The sequence below is a fragment of the Pelodiscus sinensis genome, chromosome 27 (genome assembly GCF_049634645.1).
Source record: "Pelodiscus sinensis isolate JC-2024 chromosome 27, ASM4963464v1, whole genome shotgun sequence".
Lineage (NCBI taxonomy): Eukaryota > Metazoa > Chordata > Testudines > Trionychidae > Pelodiscus > Pelodiscus sinensis.
The window spans coordinates 17,316,843-17,332,104 of NC_134737.1; the positions used below are offsets into that span (position 1 = coordinate 17,316,843).

The following is a 15,262-nucleotide window of genomic DNA, read 5'->3' on the forward strand; positions in this document are numbered from 1 at the left end:
TGGCACTGAGCGCGTAGCACAGGGCCTCGGGGACGGATTGCTTGCAGCTCGCTGGGTGAGAGTGGCCAGCAGCCAATAAGCCAGTGACCCTTAGAGGAGGACCAGAGAGAGAGCTTCTGAGGAGCATGTTACTCACTGCAGGGGCAGACTCAGATTTCTGAAAAGGCCACCAGGCCACCGTTTCAGGGAAGCATGTTTCCGTGCTGGTAACCCAGCTGGATTTCACCTCGTATCACTCATGTCTGGAAAGGCCCTGGCAGGGCCCAAGACTGACTCACCACTCCGGCCAATGGGGCAAAGAACCAAACATCCTGATCAGCAGATCACCAGGCTGCCAAGTGCCCTTAGTGCCCCGGCGGCAGGGATTGTATCTGGGGCTTATGAAGTTGTTGTTGCTTTCGTGCTTGCTCGGAATAAGGAAGTTTTCTCTCTAGTGAAACTCACCAAACATGGACTTCCCTCTCGACCGCGGGCAGGAACGCACAGGCAGAGGTGCTGGCTGACACGCCAGCTGCAGGTGCTGTAACCGTCCTGCTACCTGAGTGGCTGCTAAAAATAAGCACCTGCGTGACGTGCAGCTGGTGCCGGCATAAAAAGAACGGCCCAGGTTCCGGGGAGCGCTATTCTCATTAGCGCGCTGTGGCTAAGGCACCTGTCTAAAGACAGGCCGAGCAAGGCAGGATTACTAGCGGCAAGGTAAATACAATCAATGCGACTAAAGATGATTTGCCTGCAATGGCTCAGAATCAATAGAAACAAACCGCCCTGGCTTTGAGCTGGCGGGCGAGATAATTCCCCGGGGGATTGATTGGTGCTTGCAGAGTTGCTGGTGGCTCCATAGCCCCTCTCCCTGTGCTAGAGGCAGTTCTGTGGGGAGGGCTCACAGCCTTGGGCTCCAGCTCCGAGTGCAAACCTGCACGGGGGCCGGGCTAGCAGTCGGCGGGGGTCACGCTCGGTTTGCACTGTTGTGCTGCTACTTTAGCGCAGCTTTTCCGTGCGATCTTGGGTTTTGCGCCCCGTGCTAGGAAAGCAGAGCTCAGGCCTGACCCTCCGCTCAGCCCCGGGGACTTTGACCTTGTAGGTAAGGCAGAGGGAGCCAGCACAGAGCACGTGAGGCGAGGTGCCCTGGCGCTGTGTGGAATCCCTGCACGGGCTGAGTTTCGCCCTCCGCTGTAAGGGAATGGCGCTGCCCAAGCAGAGCCAGGGGGAGGTCGGGTTTTAGGCAGTCACACAGCTCGGTGATCACTGCTCCCAGCCCTCATGCTGCAGGGACCCCCTTCCGGGGAAAGCTGGGAGCCCAGACCCAATGGCTCAGTGCTGGCCTATGAGTTCTGCTGCGTAGAGACCCCACCCACCAGGAAGTGGCCTGAGACCCCCCGTGGCAGTGGCCAGCGGCGAGGCTGGGGATCAAGGCACAGGCCGAACAGGAGCTGTCTGGGAAATGGCTTTGGGGAGCGGTGTCGGCGTGCGCGGCATCCTCGGGGCTGGGAACCAGGCAGAACCTGGGCAGGTGCCTTTCACTGTGGCCGTGCTGGTTTGTTAGCGCTTCACACCATGGTATTTGGTTGATACTCCTGTGTCCGGAGAGCAGCCTGGCCTGCGACCCAGCCCCCAGGGAGCGGCTTGAGTTGAAAAGCATCCTGCCTCCGCGCAGGCCTTTCTTTCCGATCCATACCCCGGATCGGAGCGTGTGTCAACGTGGCACCAGGGACGCGTACGACCCCACTAAGAGTTTGTCTGCGTAACCGTAATAAAGACGGTTGGTCTCTGACCAGCGGCATCAGAGGGCCAAACTGCCAACTGGTTTACATCTGCTGTCTAATCCAGCTGCGCGGCTTCCTCTGTTGTAGGGTCTGAGCCATGGAAACCCCGAGGAACAAGCCAGGAGAAAGCGAGAGCCACTCGAGGGGAAAGTTCCTGTCGCTGGACAGGAAGGAAGCGAAGAAGGTGCTGGAAATGTATGTCAAGCGCACGCTGAGCAACGGTGAGGATTCCCTGGCTGCTAAGAAGAGGGTGGAGGAGGCCAAGGGCGTGCAGGGGAAGAGGACGAGGAAGCTCCGGCGAGCAGCAAGTGATTTCTACGAGTACTCCGGTTCCAGGTTAGTCACGAGGAAGGGCCAAGCCGACAGAGCCAGGGCAGCAAGGCCAGCAGATGCTGCCAGTGTGCAGAGCAAACCGTTGGCTTGTGGGAATGCTACCGAAGAGGAGCAGAAGCCAAAAGGAAAAGGTTTGAAGAGCTTGCCCCCAGGGAAAACCCAACACCCTTGGATCAAGGCGCTGCTGAATTTCTTCTTCCAGAAAAACACTGATGATCATAAAGAACACGCCTGTAAAAAGACAAAGGAAAAAGAAGCCAGCTTGCAGGGGGCTCCTACTGGCACGGAGGCAGAAGTGGCTACAAGAATTGGAGTAAACTCCAGTGCATCGCTGCAGCCTGGGAAACCCAGTAAAAAGAGATCCAGCCTCAAGAGAGCTTTCTCCTTTAAGAAACACACCGCGGAGGAGGAGAAGAAAGCGGGGATGGAAGCAGGGATGAAAGCAAAGAGGCCCAGCTTTCTTCCACTGCGGAACAGTCACCGGCCATCGTCAGGTGGGAGCGGAGAACATTGCTAGCTAACTAGTTCCGTGTTCCCTGCGGGCACTAAGGGCCAACTCTGAATGTGGGATTCATGATGAGAAGCATGACTGAGGGTGAGACATAAGGGAGATTTTCAGAGGCCCCACAGATGCCAAGGACCTTGTCTTCCCTGGAGAGGGTTTGCTTGTGTAGACAGGCCTGGTGGAGATGCAGCTTGTCCTGGCAAAAGAATTCTTGGGCTGGTGCCACTGAGACCGGCTGTCTGCACAAAACAAGCCATACTGGGAACAGGACTTTTTTGCCAGGAAAGCTGTGTCTGTGTGAGGGGTGTTTGCCAGTATGAAGCTGTAAAGACTCACCCCCCAAACTCACATTATTTTACTGGCAGAAGTATCTGGTGTGGACCTGGCCTTACTCCCACTGGCTTAAAATGACTTTCAGTGGGAGTTACGGGGCTGTCAGACAGCTCTTTCTAATGTTCTATTCTTGTGCAGAATAAATTTTGTTCTGTGCACCGAGGCATGTATGGATGTGCACCACCAGCAGAAACACATGCTGCTAATCAGGTAGGCAGGACCTGAATCTCTCCTGGGTGGCTGTCCACATGCTCAGCTTCCAGGCAACACTGGTGCTCACCCTGCTACTGGGCTGGCACATAGCCTTTAAGGAGCAGCTGGTACATTTTCAGCATGGGTTGGCAAAGCTCAATGATTGTCTGTGCAGCAGTGGCTATTGGAGCATGGCATGTCTGACAATCCCTCTCAGTCAGCAAGGTCACCCCAGTTAAAAACCTCGTCCTCTTGTCTTTGCAGTCAGGGGAGAGCGAGAGCTTTACTGCACACAAGTCTCAGAAGAGATCCAACAGATAATCCAGGGCAATGAATCCAAAGGAAACAGGAAGCAGAGTTACCAAGGGCCATCAAGACCTGCTGGCACGCCTGAATCCGGTCAGTATCACCTAGTTCCAGGACCTGTACAGTCATGAGAAATGTTCCCTCTACTTTTGTGCAGAATAAATTTTGTTCTGTGCATCAAGATATGTGTGGATGTGCACCACCAGTAGAAACACATGCAGTCAGCTGCGGGCTCTGCTAATCAGCTGGGCACATTGGAATCTCTCCTGGGTGGCTGCCCCTTGCCCCCCATAAGTGGTGCCCTTGTGACCAGTAAGCCAAGTGCTTGGGCGGCCAAGATTCCCAGCCCTGCCAGGAGGTGCTTTTGTAGAGCGTGTGCTGGGCTTGAGGCTCACACCATCGGGAACACGAGGGGGACTGTCTGCTGCACTTGCCCTTTTTGGAAAATAGCTTCTCAGTGCCTGCATTGGAACCTAGCCCCTGTGGCGGGGGCTTGCAGAAGAGCCTGTCTGAGAGCCTGGGAGTAATTTGTGTTTATCCGTCTGCAGAAGAAGCCATCATAAGAAAAATCGTTGCCTTGCTCAAGAGCACTGGGGACCACTTGGATGAGCAGGTAAGGGGGGGCTTGTGGTTTCCGTCCATGTCGTTGTTTCCCTACCACGGTTACTCACGTGGCGCATGTGGAGCCAGGCCAGGCGATGGGTGGGGTGGGGGTGATCGCACCCAGCACTGACTGCGAGAGCCGGGCGTTCCCTCTGCAGCCGATCGCAGCGCAGTCGGCACAGTTCTAGGTCCGCCAGCGCTGAGCCAAGCTGCCCTGTCCGGGACACCAGAGTGGTTACGACGATCTTGTGGCCCAGTGCGGTGGAGGCGGCTGCTTCCTTGGCCCACTCGCTAGTCTAGGAGGCCCACGGCCGGTCTACGGGGATGTGACAGTGCAAAGGCTGCACACCACGAAGGCTCCAAACCAGGCTGGCCTTGCGCTGGCTTTGTGTGTAGGGCGGATCCAGGCGAGGAGAGGTGTGTCTGGGGACTGGCAGGAAGGGATCGAAATGGCGGGAAGGCGGGGGCTCACCTTGTGAGGCTGGCGGGGACGCCCAGCTGAAGGGATACGTTTTATATTAACGAATGCGCGTGCGACTGGCTTCCCTTGGAAACAGATAAGAGAAGACACAAGTCTCACCACGTTCTTCCAAGAGATCTCCTACAGCTCCTTCAAGCACCTGGCGGATGTCTATGTCCGCAAGGAAGTGACGGCCCAAGGGCCGGAGATGTCTCCGGAAGAGCTACAATTTGCATTCGCGGTGCACTTAACTGCCAAGGTGGCTGGCATCTGTAACCACGCGGTGAACAGGATCATGGGCTTTGGCACCCAGTATCTACAGGATACGTTTGTGCAGTTCTCCTACAGCAAGCACGTCAGGGTAAGCTGGAGAAAGGAGCATCCATGCCAGCGTGGGGCATGGGGCGGGGGGTGGCAAAGCTCCAGGAGTACCAGCTGAGAATCTAGCCCCCCACGATCATCGTATTATTGTCCCCTTGCGACCCTCGCTGCCAGGGGCTGCCCAGTCCCTTAGCGGGAGCCAGGCTCGGCCCTGACGCGCTCACGACTGACAAAGGAACAAAGTCTAAGCGCCAAACAGAGGGGTGTCTGAGGCACGGAGCTGCAGGGACTTGCTAAGCTCACAGAAGGGTTCATAGCTGAACCAGAGCTCCTGAGCTGCTGTCCAGGCGCTTAACCATAAGATACGCCCTCCCGTCACCTGCCCTGCCCCAGTGGTCCTGATTCATACTGTAATGCAGAGATTCCCAACCTTTTCCCATGGAGGAACCCCTAAAATAATTTTCCATATTCTGAGGAACCCCTACCTATGAAAACATTTGCTGAGCCAGAAAAAGTTGACAGAGGGGAGCGCAATTCAATTACTGCTAAATTATTATCCAGAAAAATGTATTTGTAAAGAGCTGCTGTATAGATATGTCAGCTTACATTGTAAAGAAGAAAAATTCTTTATTTATTCCACGATTTCTCGCAGAACCCCTGGCGATGGTCTGCGGAACCCCAGGGTTCTGCGGAACCTGGCTGGGAAACTACTGTAGTGGTTTGAAAACCCTCTGGGATCACTCAATCCAGCCTCCGTACCCGGCATCGGGAGCTGGGTGGGAAACACGAAACACTGACAAAGCAAAACCAAATATTTCTTTCTGATTTTGTTCAAATGGGGTCTGCTGTCAGCAACACCAAACTTCCCGTTCTGGGGGCTTTCAGCCCCCCCACTCTTTTCCTCGAAAATTACTTTTTTAAAGAATAATTTTTAACAAGGCCCCGTTGACACAACCCCCCCGTTTTGTCTAAAACGTTGTGACAAAGGCTCCCCCACCAGAGTGCAGTTATGTCGTCTCAGGGCCTGCACAACGGATCCGTGTCAGACAGATAAATCAAGACCCGGGGTGGCAGCCATCAAAAGAGAACAGGAGCAAACACCGAGGACGTCCTAGCCCGTTTCCATGCCACCGAACCCAGCTGCGGCCCCTTCACTGTTCTCCGGTCACTGTGCCCAGCGGGCCCTGGGAATTATTTATGCCCCTGCCAGAGTTAGCGTCCCCTTCCTCCGGCCGGCGGAGCAGCACAGGCGAGCTGGTCCCTCCTGGCCCGCTGGAGGCCTGGGCTGGCACAGGGATCAAGCGGGTTGCTCCTGGTGTATCACTGCTTGGCGTGGGCTTCATGCACCACTTCCCGAGAGGCCCCCAGGAGCCCCGTGGTGGGTGTGGCTTCTCTGGGGACTTTGCACAGGGAGGATCAGGGCTGGGGGACCTGTCACTCCACATGGCCCTCACTCATTTCCCGCGAGGAGCTGGGCTGCATCGGTCCGGGAGCACCGAGCCTGTCACAGCTGCTGTGTGGCAGATCCTTGCTTCTCTTGCCCGGGCCCTGCCGCTAGCGGGGCACTGGAGGCAGGCTGCGGGCAGGGGAGCCGTGCTGCAGCACTGCCCCATGCCAGCGGCTCCCGCACACAGAAACTCTGCAAGTGGCAGAAATGGGAAATTTCCCTTCTGACCCCCAATAGTAAGAGGCTGGCTCAGACCGATGGGGCAGCTCTGGACTCCCCAAGCTTGGTGATTATCAGGCGGAGCGGGGCCTCACGGCGCTTTATTCTGTCTCAGCAGGACGGGGAGAAGTTCCACATTAGCAGCGGTGAAAGCCCCGACTGAAAACTGCTCCCCACAAGTTTGCTTCCTGAGCTGCTGCCGGTTCGTATGGCAGCTTCAACGCCAGCCGCACCCCCCGGGGCCAGGAGGGACCAGCTGTCAGGGACTCCTGCATTTGGTAAATCATGGCACATGGATTAAACCCGGAAGAAAGCGTGTCCCGGGGAGGTCAACGTGGAGAAAAGGAGCCAGCTAGCTAGGGATGGATATTCAGTATCTGACTGTTCACGATACTCCTCAGTCCGACTATTTGCATAGCACAGCTCAGTCTTATGAACCATTCGAAGCCCAGGACAGAAACACGTTTCACTCCTATTGCTCGAAGCCCTTGCTGAATTCTAAGCGTATGTGCTAAGTGCCCTTCCTGAATAGGACGCTTTTTACACTGGGCTCCCCGCCTGTTGCTCTGTCGTTTATTTACAGTGGTTCATGATCTTACATTTCTGCAGGGGACGGTGACCCTCCTGGGCAGGCACTAGCCACGCTCTGGTATTCGAGCCTGGGATGAAACCAATGAGGGTTCTCCTCCATCGGCTGCGGCTGGGGTCTTACCTCCCCCTGCAGAGCGCCTGCTGCTGGCCCTGTCGCTCTGGGGGTTTGCAATGCGAGTGGTGGAGATGCAGGGGGAGCAGTGGAGGGGGCATTTCTGAGCACTGCAGGGCAAAACAGGCACCACGCCTCCGCGTGCAGCAGCTGAGCGTTCCAGGCCCCCTCCGAGGGCTCAGGCCGTGGCGGATGGAAATGGTGTCGTTCCGCCAGCACTCACCAGCAAACCGCTCCCAACGCGGGCCGAGTGCACAGGGGCCTGTCGTTCGCCCAGGGCTCAGGCTGCGGCCTCAGCATAGCTGGGCAGAGGTAGGGACTCAGACCCCCTCTGCAGCTTCAGAGCCTGGGCTCCCCAGCGATCCCCAGGGCAGCTGAGCTGGGCCAGGCCCTGGCGAGCCGAGGGGCTTCAGATGCGGGGCAGCCACGTGCTGAGCAGCCGGCTACGTCTGGTCTTGAACATTGGCCCTTGGCAACATCCAGCCTTCCCCGTAACGAGCCAAAAGCGCCTCCCTGGCGTCGATTCCTCCAGGGCTGCTTGGTGGAGACAGGAATTGTCCTTAAATCATTGGCTGTCTCAGCCGGTAGCAGAGTGTGTGTGTGAGTGTGTGTGAGAGTGTGTGTGAGAGTGTGAGTGTGAGTGTGTGTGTGTGTGTGTGAGAGTGTGTGAGTGAGTGTGTGAGTGAGTGTGTGAGTGTGTGTGAGTGTGAGTGTGTGTGAGTGTGTGAGTGAGTGAGTGTGTGAGTGTGTGAGTGAGTGTGAGTGAGTGAGTGTGAGTGAGTGTGTGTGTGTGTGTGAGTGTGTGAGAGAGTGTGTGTGTGAGTGTGAGAGAGTGTGAGAGAGTGTGAGAGTGAGTGTGTGTGAGAGAGTGTGTGTGAGTGTGTGAGAGAGTGTGTGTGTGAGTGTGAGAGAGTGTGAGAGAGTGTGAGAGTGAGTGTGTGTGAGTGTGTGAGAGAGTGTGTGTGTGAGTGTGAGAGAGTGTGAGAGAGTGTGAGAGTGAGTGTGTGTGAGTGAGTGTGAGTGTGTGTGAGTGAGTGTGAGTGTGTGTGAGTGTGTGAGAGAGTGTGAGAGTGTGTGTGTGTGAGTGTGAGAGAGTGTGAGAGAGTGTGAGAGTGAGTGTGTGTGTGTGTGTGAGTGTGTGAGAGAGTGTGTGTGTGAGTGTGAGAGAGTGTGAGAGAGTGTGAGAGTGAGTGTGTGTGAGTGAGTGTGAGTGTGTGAGTGTGTGTGAGAGTGTGAGAGTGTGAGAGTGTGTGTGTGTGAGTGTGAGAGAGTGTGAGAGTGTGTGTGTGTGAGTGAGTGTGAGTGTGAGTGTGAGAGAGTGTGAGAGTGTGAGAGTGTGTGTGTGTGAGTGTGTGAGTGTGTGTGTCCCTTCACGCCCATTACACGGTGTGCTAGGGAATCCTTCTTCCAGGGCCAGTTCAGTTCTGTCTCCTCCCTTCCAAAGCCAAGGTGGCCCATGACCCAAGGCTCTTGCTCCTCCTCCCGCCGGGGCTGAGCAGCCAGGGCACAGCTGGCTTGTGCTGGGGCGACAGGAGAGTGAAGAAGCTCTCGCTGGTCGGAGATGCCCGGGGTGCAAACAGCTGTCAAGCAAGGGGCAAAGCCGCCCTTCCCTGCTCTTTCCTTTCCTCTCCCATTCAGATCCCTCGCTGCGGCTACGGCCTGGGAGATCCCCTCGTGAGCAGGGGGTGAGGCCCAGTGCCCATGGGAGCCAGGGCTGCCCCTTGCTGCCCTGTGGAGGGAGGAGACGGGTGGGGCAGGCTGGGAAGAGGTGGGGGGCGGGGCTGGGCAAAGCCGGCCCAGGATCTGTCCCACCAGGGAGCAGGGGGCTGCCTGGCAGGTTGGGACTCTCTCCGGCCCGGACACCGGAATCTGCCAGGCTGTTTGTCTGACTGTTCTGCTTCAGTTCAGCCAGGAATTCAGGGGGGCATCCCACGGCCTGCGCTGCACAGGCGGCCAGACAGGGTGGGCGGGGTCCCGCCTGGCGCTAGAATCGCTGCGAGCCACACAGGCCCCAAACGGCAGGGGCAGGGGGCACTGAGGGCTGCCGGGATGTGAGGAGAGGCTGAGACGGGGGCTTGCACTTTCTGCACGGGGCGTGGCCAGCCGGCCTGGGGGCCGATGCCCTAATTTCTTGGGTAGAAAATTGAGGCCCTGGTCAGTTGCGGTCATCAGAGATCCATCCCTTGGTGCTACGGCAGGTAGATGGGCAGCTCTGATACGTGTGCAGTTCTGCATACGACATACACCCTGCCACAGCGTCAGGCAGATCCGAGACGCACTTCACACTGACCCGCCGCTGCACAGCACATCTGGGGAGCTGCCACCCCAGGGCCATGAGGGGCCCCGCCGCTGCACAGCACATCTGGGGAGCTGCCACCCCAGGGCCATGAGGGGCCCCTCCGCTGCTGCACAGCACATCTGGGGAGCTGCCACCCAGGGGCCGTGAGGGGCCCCATCGCTGCACAGCACATCTGGGGAGCTGCCACCCAGGGGCCGTGAGGGGCCCCATCACTGTACAGCACATCTGGGGAGCTGCCACCCCAGGGCCGTGAGGGGCCCCGCCGCCCCGGCACACAGCACCTGCAAGGGGCGTTGTGTTCTCCTGATGCTTCACAAGAGCAAAGGGTTTCCTATTCTTGGGGGGCTGGGGGGCTAGCGGAGCCTCTGATTCGCTGAGGGTAGGTCTGCACTTGCACCCTCTTTCAAGAGAGGGATGCAAATGAAGACATTTGAAATTGCAAATGAAGCTGGGATTTAAATATCCCATGCTTCATTTGCATATTCGCATTACGGCGCTATTTCGAAACAACAGATGCTGTTGAGATGCAGTTAATTCGAGAGAAAGCCCTTCTCTTGAAATCACCCTTATTCCTCATACAATGAGCCGGGATTTAAATATGCAAATGAAGCCTGGAATATTTCAATCCCGGCTTCATTTGCAATTTCAAATGTCTTCATTTGCATCCCTCTCTCACAAGCACGTGCAAGGGCAGACCCACCCGAGTGCCTGCCCCCACTAATCCCGCTTTCCAAGGTGCCGGGGTTAGATTATTAAGTCCGCCTGGCATCTAATGAATCACTTAGTCCTAAATTCCGTGCTGGTAAGAGGATAAGGACAAGGTTGGGTCTTACACGTCTTCTGGCCTCAAACCCAGCCCGGCTCTCGGCCGGTAATTATAGCTCTGTCGCGCGCAGCCACCGGGCGATTCGCAGGGCTCCGGAGGCCTGGCATGGAAAAGAACGAGGCGAGAGCAGCCGCTCTGCCGGCAGGGCAGGCCGGAGGCGGGTTCCACTCACTCGTTCCTGCGCGCTGGCTGCGAGGCGGGGAACGGGCAGCGGAAGGAACTAGGGAGCAGGACGTGTGAGCGGAGGGTGGGGATGGCAGCGAAGAGAGGACGTCTGCCGCCCCGCTACCCAGCAACCATCCCTGGACCCAGACCCCCCGTCCTGCCCACACGCAGAGCCACCCCTCGTCTCCCCCACCTAGCTACCTCTGGGGGCTCATTTAGTAGCAGATTAGCCACCGTAGATCATAAAGAGTCACCCCAAGCTTGCAGCTGGGTAGCCGGGTCCCCCACCCGAGGCCCGTGTTCCGCTCTATGCAGGCTCTGCCCCGGGAGCTCTCCGTTCTCTCTGCCTGCTAGACGCCCTCTTGCCTCTACTGGTATAAGAGCCCAGCCCTGAGACTTCCCAAGAGCCACCGCCAGGCTGGCCGTCTAGCCAGTGTCTGGGAGACCCCTTCTGGGATGCCTGCCGGCTGCAGGCCCCCTTCTCGCAGCTCCTCTTACCGGCTCCCATTCGGGGGTTCCCCGCTCAGCCCTCGCCTGGGAGTGCCACTCCACGCCACCGTGGGAGCTTGGGGATTCTGCATTCGGCCCAGGTGCTCTCACAGCCCCTGGGGCCCTCGTGAAACTGGCACGAGCAGGCAGAGCCGGGTGCCCCAGAAAGGGTCGCGGGCCGGGATCATTTGAGACCCTGCCGCAGATCGTTGTGTGGAGGCCCAGCAGGGTTTCTGCACACGCTGGACACAGCACGGACAGCGTGTCCCTGGGTGCCAATTCCCACCAGCCTCAGCATTCAGTTGCCAGTGAAGCGTGTCGGACACGCGTCTCCGTAGCCAATCGCTCGCCTCCGCAGCACAGAGAGTCTCTTCTTCTATGGAGATCACAGGACCCCCTTCCCCGGCTAAGTGAATGGGGAGCAACGACGCCCTGAGCGTCTTTTCCACCCTTGCAAATTGCAAGCGAAGAGAACACAACATGCCAAGGAGCTGTTTCCTGCCAGAGCTCTGAGCTGCCAGAGTCTGTTTGGCAGCATGTCCTCGGGGCGGAATCAGCCCCAGGACACACAGACGCCTAGAAACGCAGGGGCACAAGGCTCAGGGACCAGTCAAAGCCCAGGGAGGGATGCTGTACGAATTCAATTCAGCTGGCAAAAAGGAAGCTTCATCCAAGGAAGCAAACAAACACACAAAAGAAAGAGTCCCCCTCCCCATTTGCAAAAGGGACTGGAATTTCTGGCCTCCATTTTGGGTCACCCCCTGGTTTGCAGCAGATGGAGGCTCAGCGCTTTCGGAAGGTCAGGCCCCTTTTAGGCCTCTCAAATGAATCCCCCCAAAACAGCCACTCTGAAGGCGAAGGCTGTAGTTTGAGCCGGTCTAGAGACGACCTGTGGTCAGTGTCTCCTGACGCTGTCTCATGCAGTGTGACCCCAGACTGGCTTCAAATGGCGACTTGTAAAGAATTAAAATATGTGTCTGGCAACCCGTATTTACCCGGACAGTCCAGTATTTTCGCCTCCTGTCCGGTAAAAAAATTCAGAAAATACTGGACACCTAAGATGTCTGGTATTTTCTGATTTTTTTCCCTGGCCAGGAGGCGAAAATGCCGGGCACCTGGCAACCCTACAAACACTCAGTGCCTGCCCCCCCCCCCCCGAGCTCCACCCCGGCCCCCAACACCTCCAGCCCCCAGACCCCATGTATACATGGTTCCGCAAGGCTGCTGGTACAAAATAGCTGCTGGCAAAAAGACCAGGGGGAAGCAATGACTCCCCTGGGTCTTAGTGCTTAACCACTCTCCTGTTCCTATCCCTGCACTCACTCATAAAAGGGACATGCTGTTTTAATGCTTATATATATATATATATATATTGCTTAATAAGTCTTGGAGTCCTTTTTTTCCCCTCAACAGCTTTGGTCCCCCCCCCCCCCCTTTTTTTTCTTCAACAGAATTTTTTCCTGGTGTTTTTTTTTGGGGGGGGGGGGGGTGTTCGGTATTTTTGTTTCAACCATCTGGCAACCCTACGGGCGGGGCCTGTGTTTGCCTTCTGGACTTTGAGCATAAGGACGCCCTTGGGCCACATGCAAGTTCTTCTCCTCAGCCAGGGGCCAGAGAGGTGCTTTGCATCCCCCAATGGCCGAGGTTGCCAGCGATCACTTGGCTCCGGGAGGCAGGGCTCGAAGAAGGCTCCGGCCCAGCGGACGTGCAGTGCGACCCAGGAGAGCTGCCAGCCTTGTGAGAGTGGCGCCAGCTTGCTGCAGTGCCTGTGGTCTACGGGGAGCCCCCATGGACACGTCTCCTGGAGGGGGCCACGCTGCAACCACAATGGCTGTGCTCCCTGGCCAGCGCCCTCGGAGCGCGACGGAGCAGCGCACTGCCCGTGCCTTCGGGGCAGCCTGGCGCCTGCCTCCCCTGCCGGCACCTGGTGCGGTGGAAGCAGCCAAAGCCAGCGCCGTGCAACTGCTCCACTCGGCTGCGGGCGGCGACCCCACCCACACGGCTCCAGATTCACAAGTTGGGAGGCCGGGGGCGTTTCTGACGGCCAGCCCTGCCAATTCAGCCTGGATCTGAGAGCCGCACTGGGCTTCCCCCCGGTGCAGCCTGTGGGGGTTGGAGTCCAGGTGCAGAGCTCGTGGGGGGAAGCAGGAGCGCAGGGCTCTGTTGGTCACTGAGGCTGGTGTAACTCGGCTCCAGGCGCTGCCCAGTTACTGCTAGCGCAGAACCGCCCGGAGCTCCGTATCGCGATGGCCCAGCGGGAGTCCAGCAGCGGCCCGGGGAGAAGGCCACAGAAAATTCCCTGTCCCTGAGCTCTGGGGGCTTGCTGGGTTTGTGCAGCACCTAGCGCAGCGGGGACGCCTTCGTGCTAGTGCCGTGCAAATCATAAACCGAAAGCCGGTTCGGATCCGCTCCCGAGAGCCCCTGGAGGGAGGGTCCTGACCCTCAGTTTACAGATATGAACTGGCCTGTCCCGGGCCATGCAGCCAGTCAGCAGCAAAACCCAGTCCTCTGCTCAGTCCACTAGGCCACGCTGCCTCAGCAGGCCCGCAACGGGTGGGGGAAGGGCACGGGGGCACCTGCAGGCAGCCAGAATCCAGGGCCGTTCAATCACTGCCGAGCCCTGCGTCGTGTGCTCCGGGCAGCGCTGAGGGCTGCCTGAGGGAGGCTGGCCCCAGCCACGCCCCTTCCAGCCGAGGCCCCGCCCCCTCGGGGTGCTGAGCCAGGCCCCTTCCCGCCTTGCCCTGGGGCCCGGCAAGTCCGTTGGCCCCACGGGGCAAAGCAGCCACCTTGACACTGCGCCGGCGGGAGAGCCAGCCCAGCCCAGGGCCTCCAGCCTTTCCAAGCAGGAGTCACAATGTAAGATCCAGCTCACACCCTGGCCCCGCCTCCTTTGTGCCCCTTCTCTGAGGCCCCGCCCCCTCCCCCCGTCCTCCCTCCCTCCCTTTCGCCAGCCATGGGCAGGGGACTGGGGCGCAGGCTCTGGTCTTGGGCTAAGGGATTTAGAGTGGGAGGGGCTCTGAGCTGAGCCTGGGGTAGGGGGTGGGGTGCAGGAGGGGTTCAGGGCTGGGGCAGGGGGTGGGGTGCAGGAGGGGTTTGGGGCAGGGGTTGGGGTGCAGGAGGGGTTCAGGGCTGGGGCAGGGGGTGGGGTGCAGGAGGGGTTTGGGGCAGGGGTTGGGGTGCAGGAGGGGTTCAGGTCTGGGGCAGGGGGTGGGGTGCAGGAGGGGTTCGGGGCAGGGGGTGGGGTGCAGGAGGGGTTCAGGGCTGGGGCAGGGGGTGGGGTGCAGGAGGGGTTCGGGGCAGGGGTTGGGGTGCAGGAGGGGTTCAGGGCTGGGGCAGGGGGTGGGGTGCAGGAGGGGTTCGGGGCAGGGGTTGGGGTGCAGGAGGGGTTCAGGGCTGGGGCAGGGGGTGGGGTGCAGGAGGGGTCTGGGGCAGGGGGTGGGGTGCAGGAGGGGTTCGGGGCAGGGGGTGGGGTGCAGGAGGGGTTCAGGGCTGGGGCAGGGGGTGGGGTGCAGGAGGGGTTCGGGGCAGGGGGTGGGGTGCAGGAGGGGTTCATGACTGGGGCAGGGGTTCAGGGTGCAGGCTCAGCTGGACACCGCTTACCCCAGGGGGTGCAGTGGGGCTAAGGCGGCTCACCCCCGCCCTGGCCCTGCCCCACTCCCCAAAGCAGCCAGCAAACTCCGTCGCAAGCCCTGCTGTGCCCCCTCTGTTCTGTGGAGACGGGATTCAGGGTGGGAGGGGCACCCTGACATCAGCGCCTCCCCCCTGCCCTGTACCACAAGCAGGAGGCTCGGGGGGGGGGGGGGGGGGAGATGCGCAGCAGTGCGGGGGAGGGGGGAGAGCTGAAGCGCCGGCACCTGCCAGCCTCTTGGCCAAACCAGCCAGGATCCCCTGGAGGGGCTCCACCCACGGGAGATCCCCCGCGACTGCTGGTGACCCTGCCCTAGCGTGAAATTCTGCGCGCCCGGAGTCCCACTTCGGTTCTCTGGGTGCTGCTGTGGGACTGCAGGGCGGCAGGGGCTGACGTCCCTTGTAGACCCAGGAGCGCGACGGCAGCAGGTGCCAGCTGGGGCGGCCCCCTTGGGTAAGTGGCGCAGCACCCGGCAGCACCAGAGCCCCCCAGCAGTTCTGGCTGCAGAAGGCTGGTTTCCAGGGCGCAGTCACTTGGGGCTGGAAACAGACTTTGCCCCTGACTAAACTCTTCCTTGCCCAGGCCGGCCCCGACGTTCTGAAGGACCAACAGGCCAAGACATCGAGTTACCAACCCTTCCAGCGCTAGCGAGCGGATCCAGCCCTGGCGG

At 59.1% G+C, this 15,262-nt stretch overlaps 1 protein-coding gene across 1 annotated transcript; it reads left to right on the forward strand.

The window, feature by feature from the left end:
* The first annotated feature begins 966 nt into the window (after nt 1-966).
* On the forward strand, nt 967-7,032 carry BNIP5 (BCL2 interacting protein 5). The gene is made up of 5 exons (XM_014574686.3): nt 967-2,590; nt 3,391-3,525; nt 3,981-4,045; nt 4,593-4,856; nt 6,601-7,032. Exons 1-5 carry the CDS (start codon nt 1,861-1,863, stop codon nt 6,643-6,645), a joined length of 1,239 nt encoding a protein of 412 aa, XP_014430172.2. The 5' UTR covers nt 967-1,860; the 3' UTR covers nt 6,646-7,032.
* The last annotated feature ends 8,230 nt before the right edge of the window (nt 7,033-15,262 follow it).

Bases quoted from the DNA above. Each gene is read 5' to 3' on its own strand.
- BNIP5 (XM_014574686.3), top strand. From the start codon at position 1,861: ATGGAAACCCCGAGGAACAAGCCAGGAGAAAGCGAGAGCCACTCGAGG. The intron at 4,046-4,592 runs GTAAGGGGGGGC...CCTTGGAAACAG, and splicing joins GGGACCACTTGGATGAGCAG to ATAAGAGAAGACACAAGTCT. The intron at 4,857-6,600 runs GTAAGCTGGAGA...CTGTCTCAGCAG, and splicing joins CCTACAGCAAGCACGTCAGG to GACGGGGAGAAGTTCCACAT.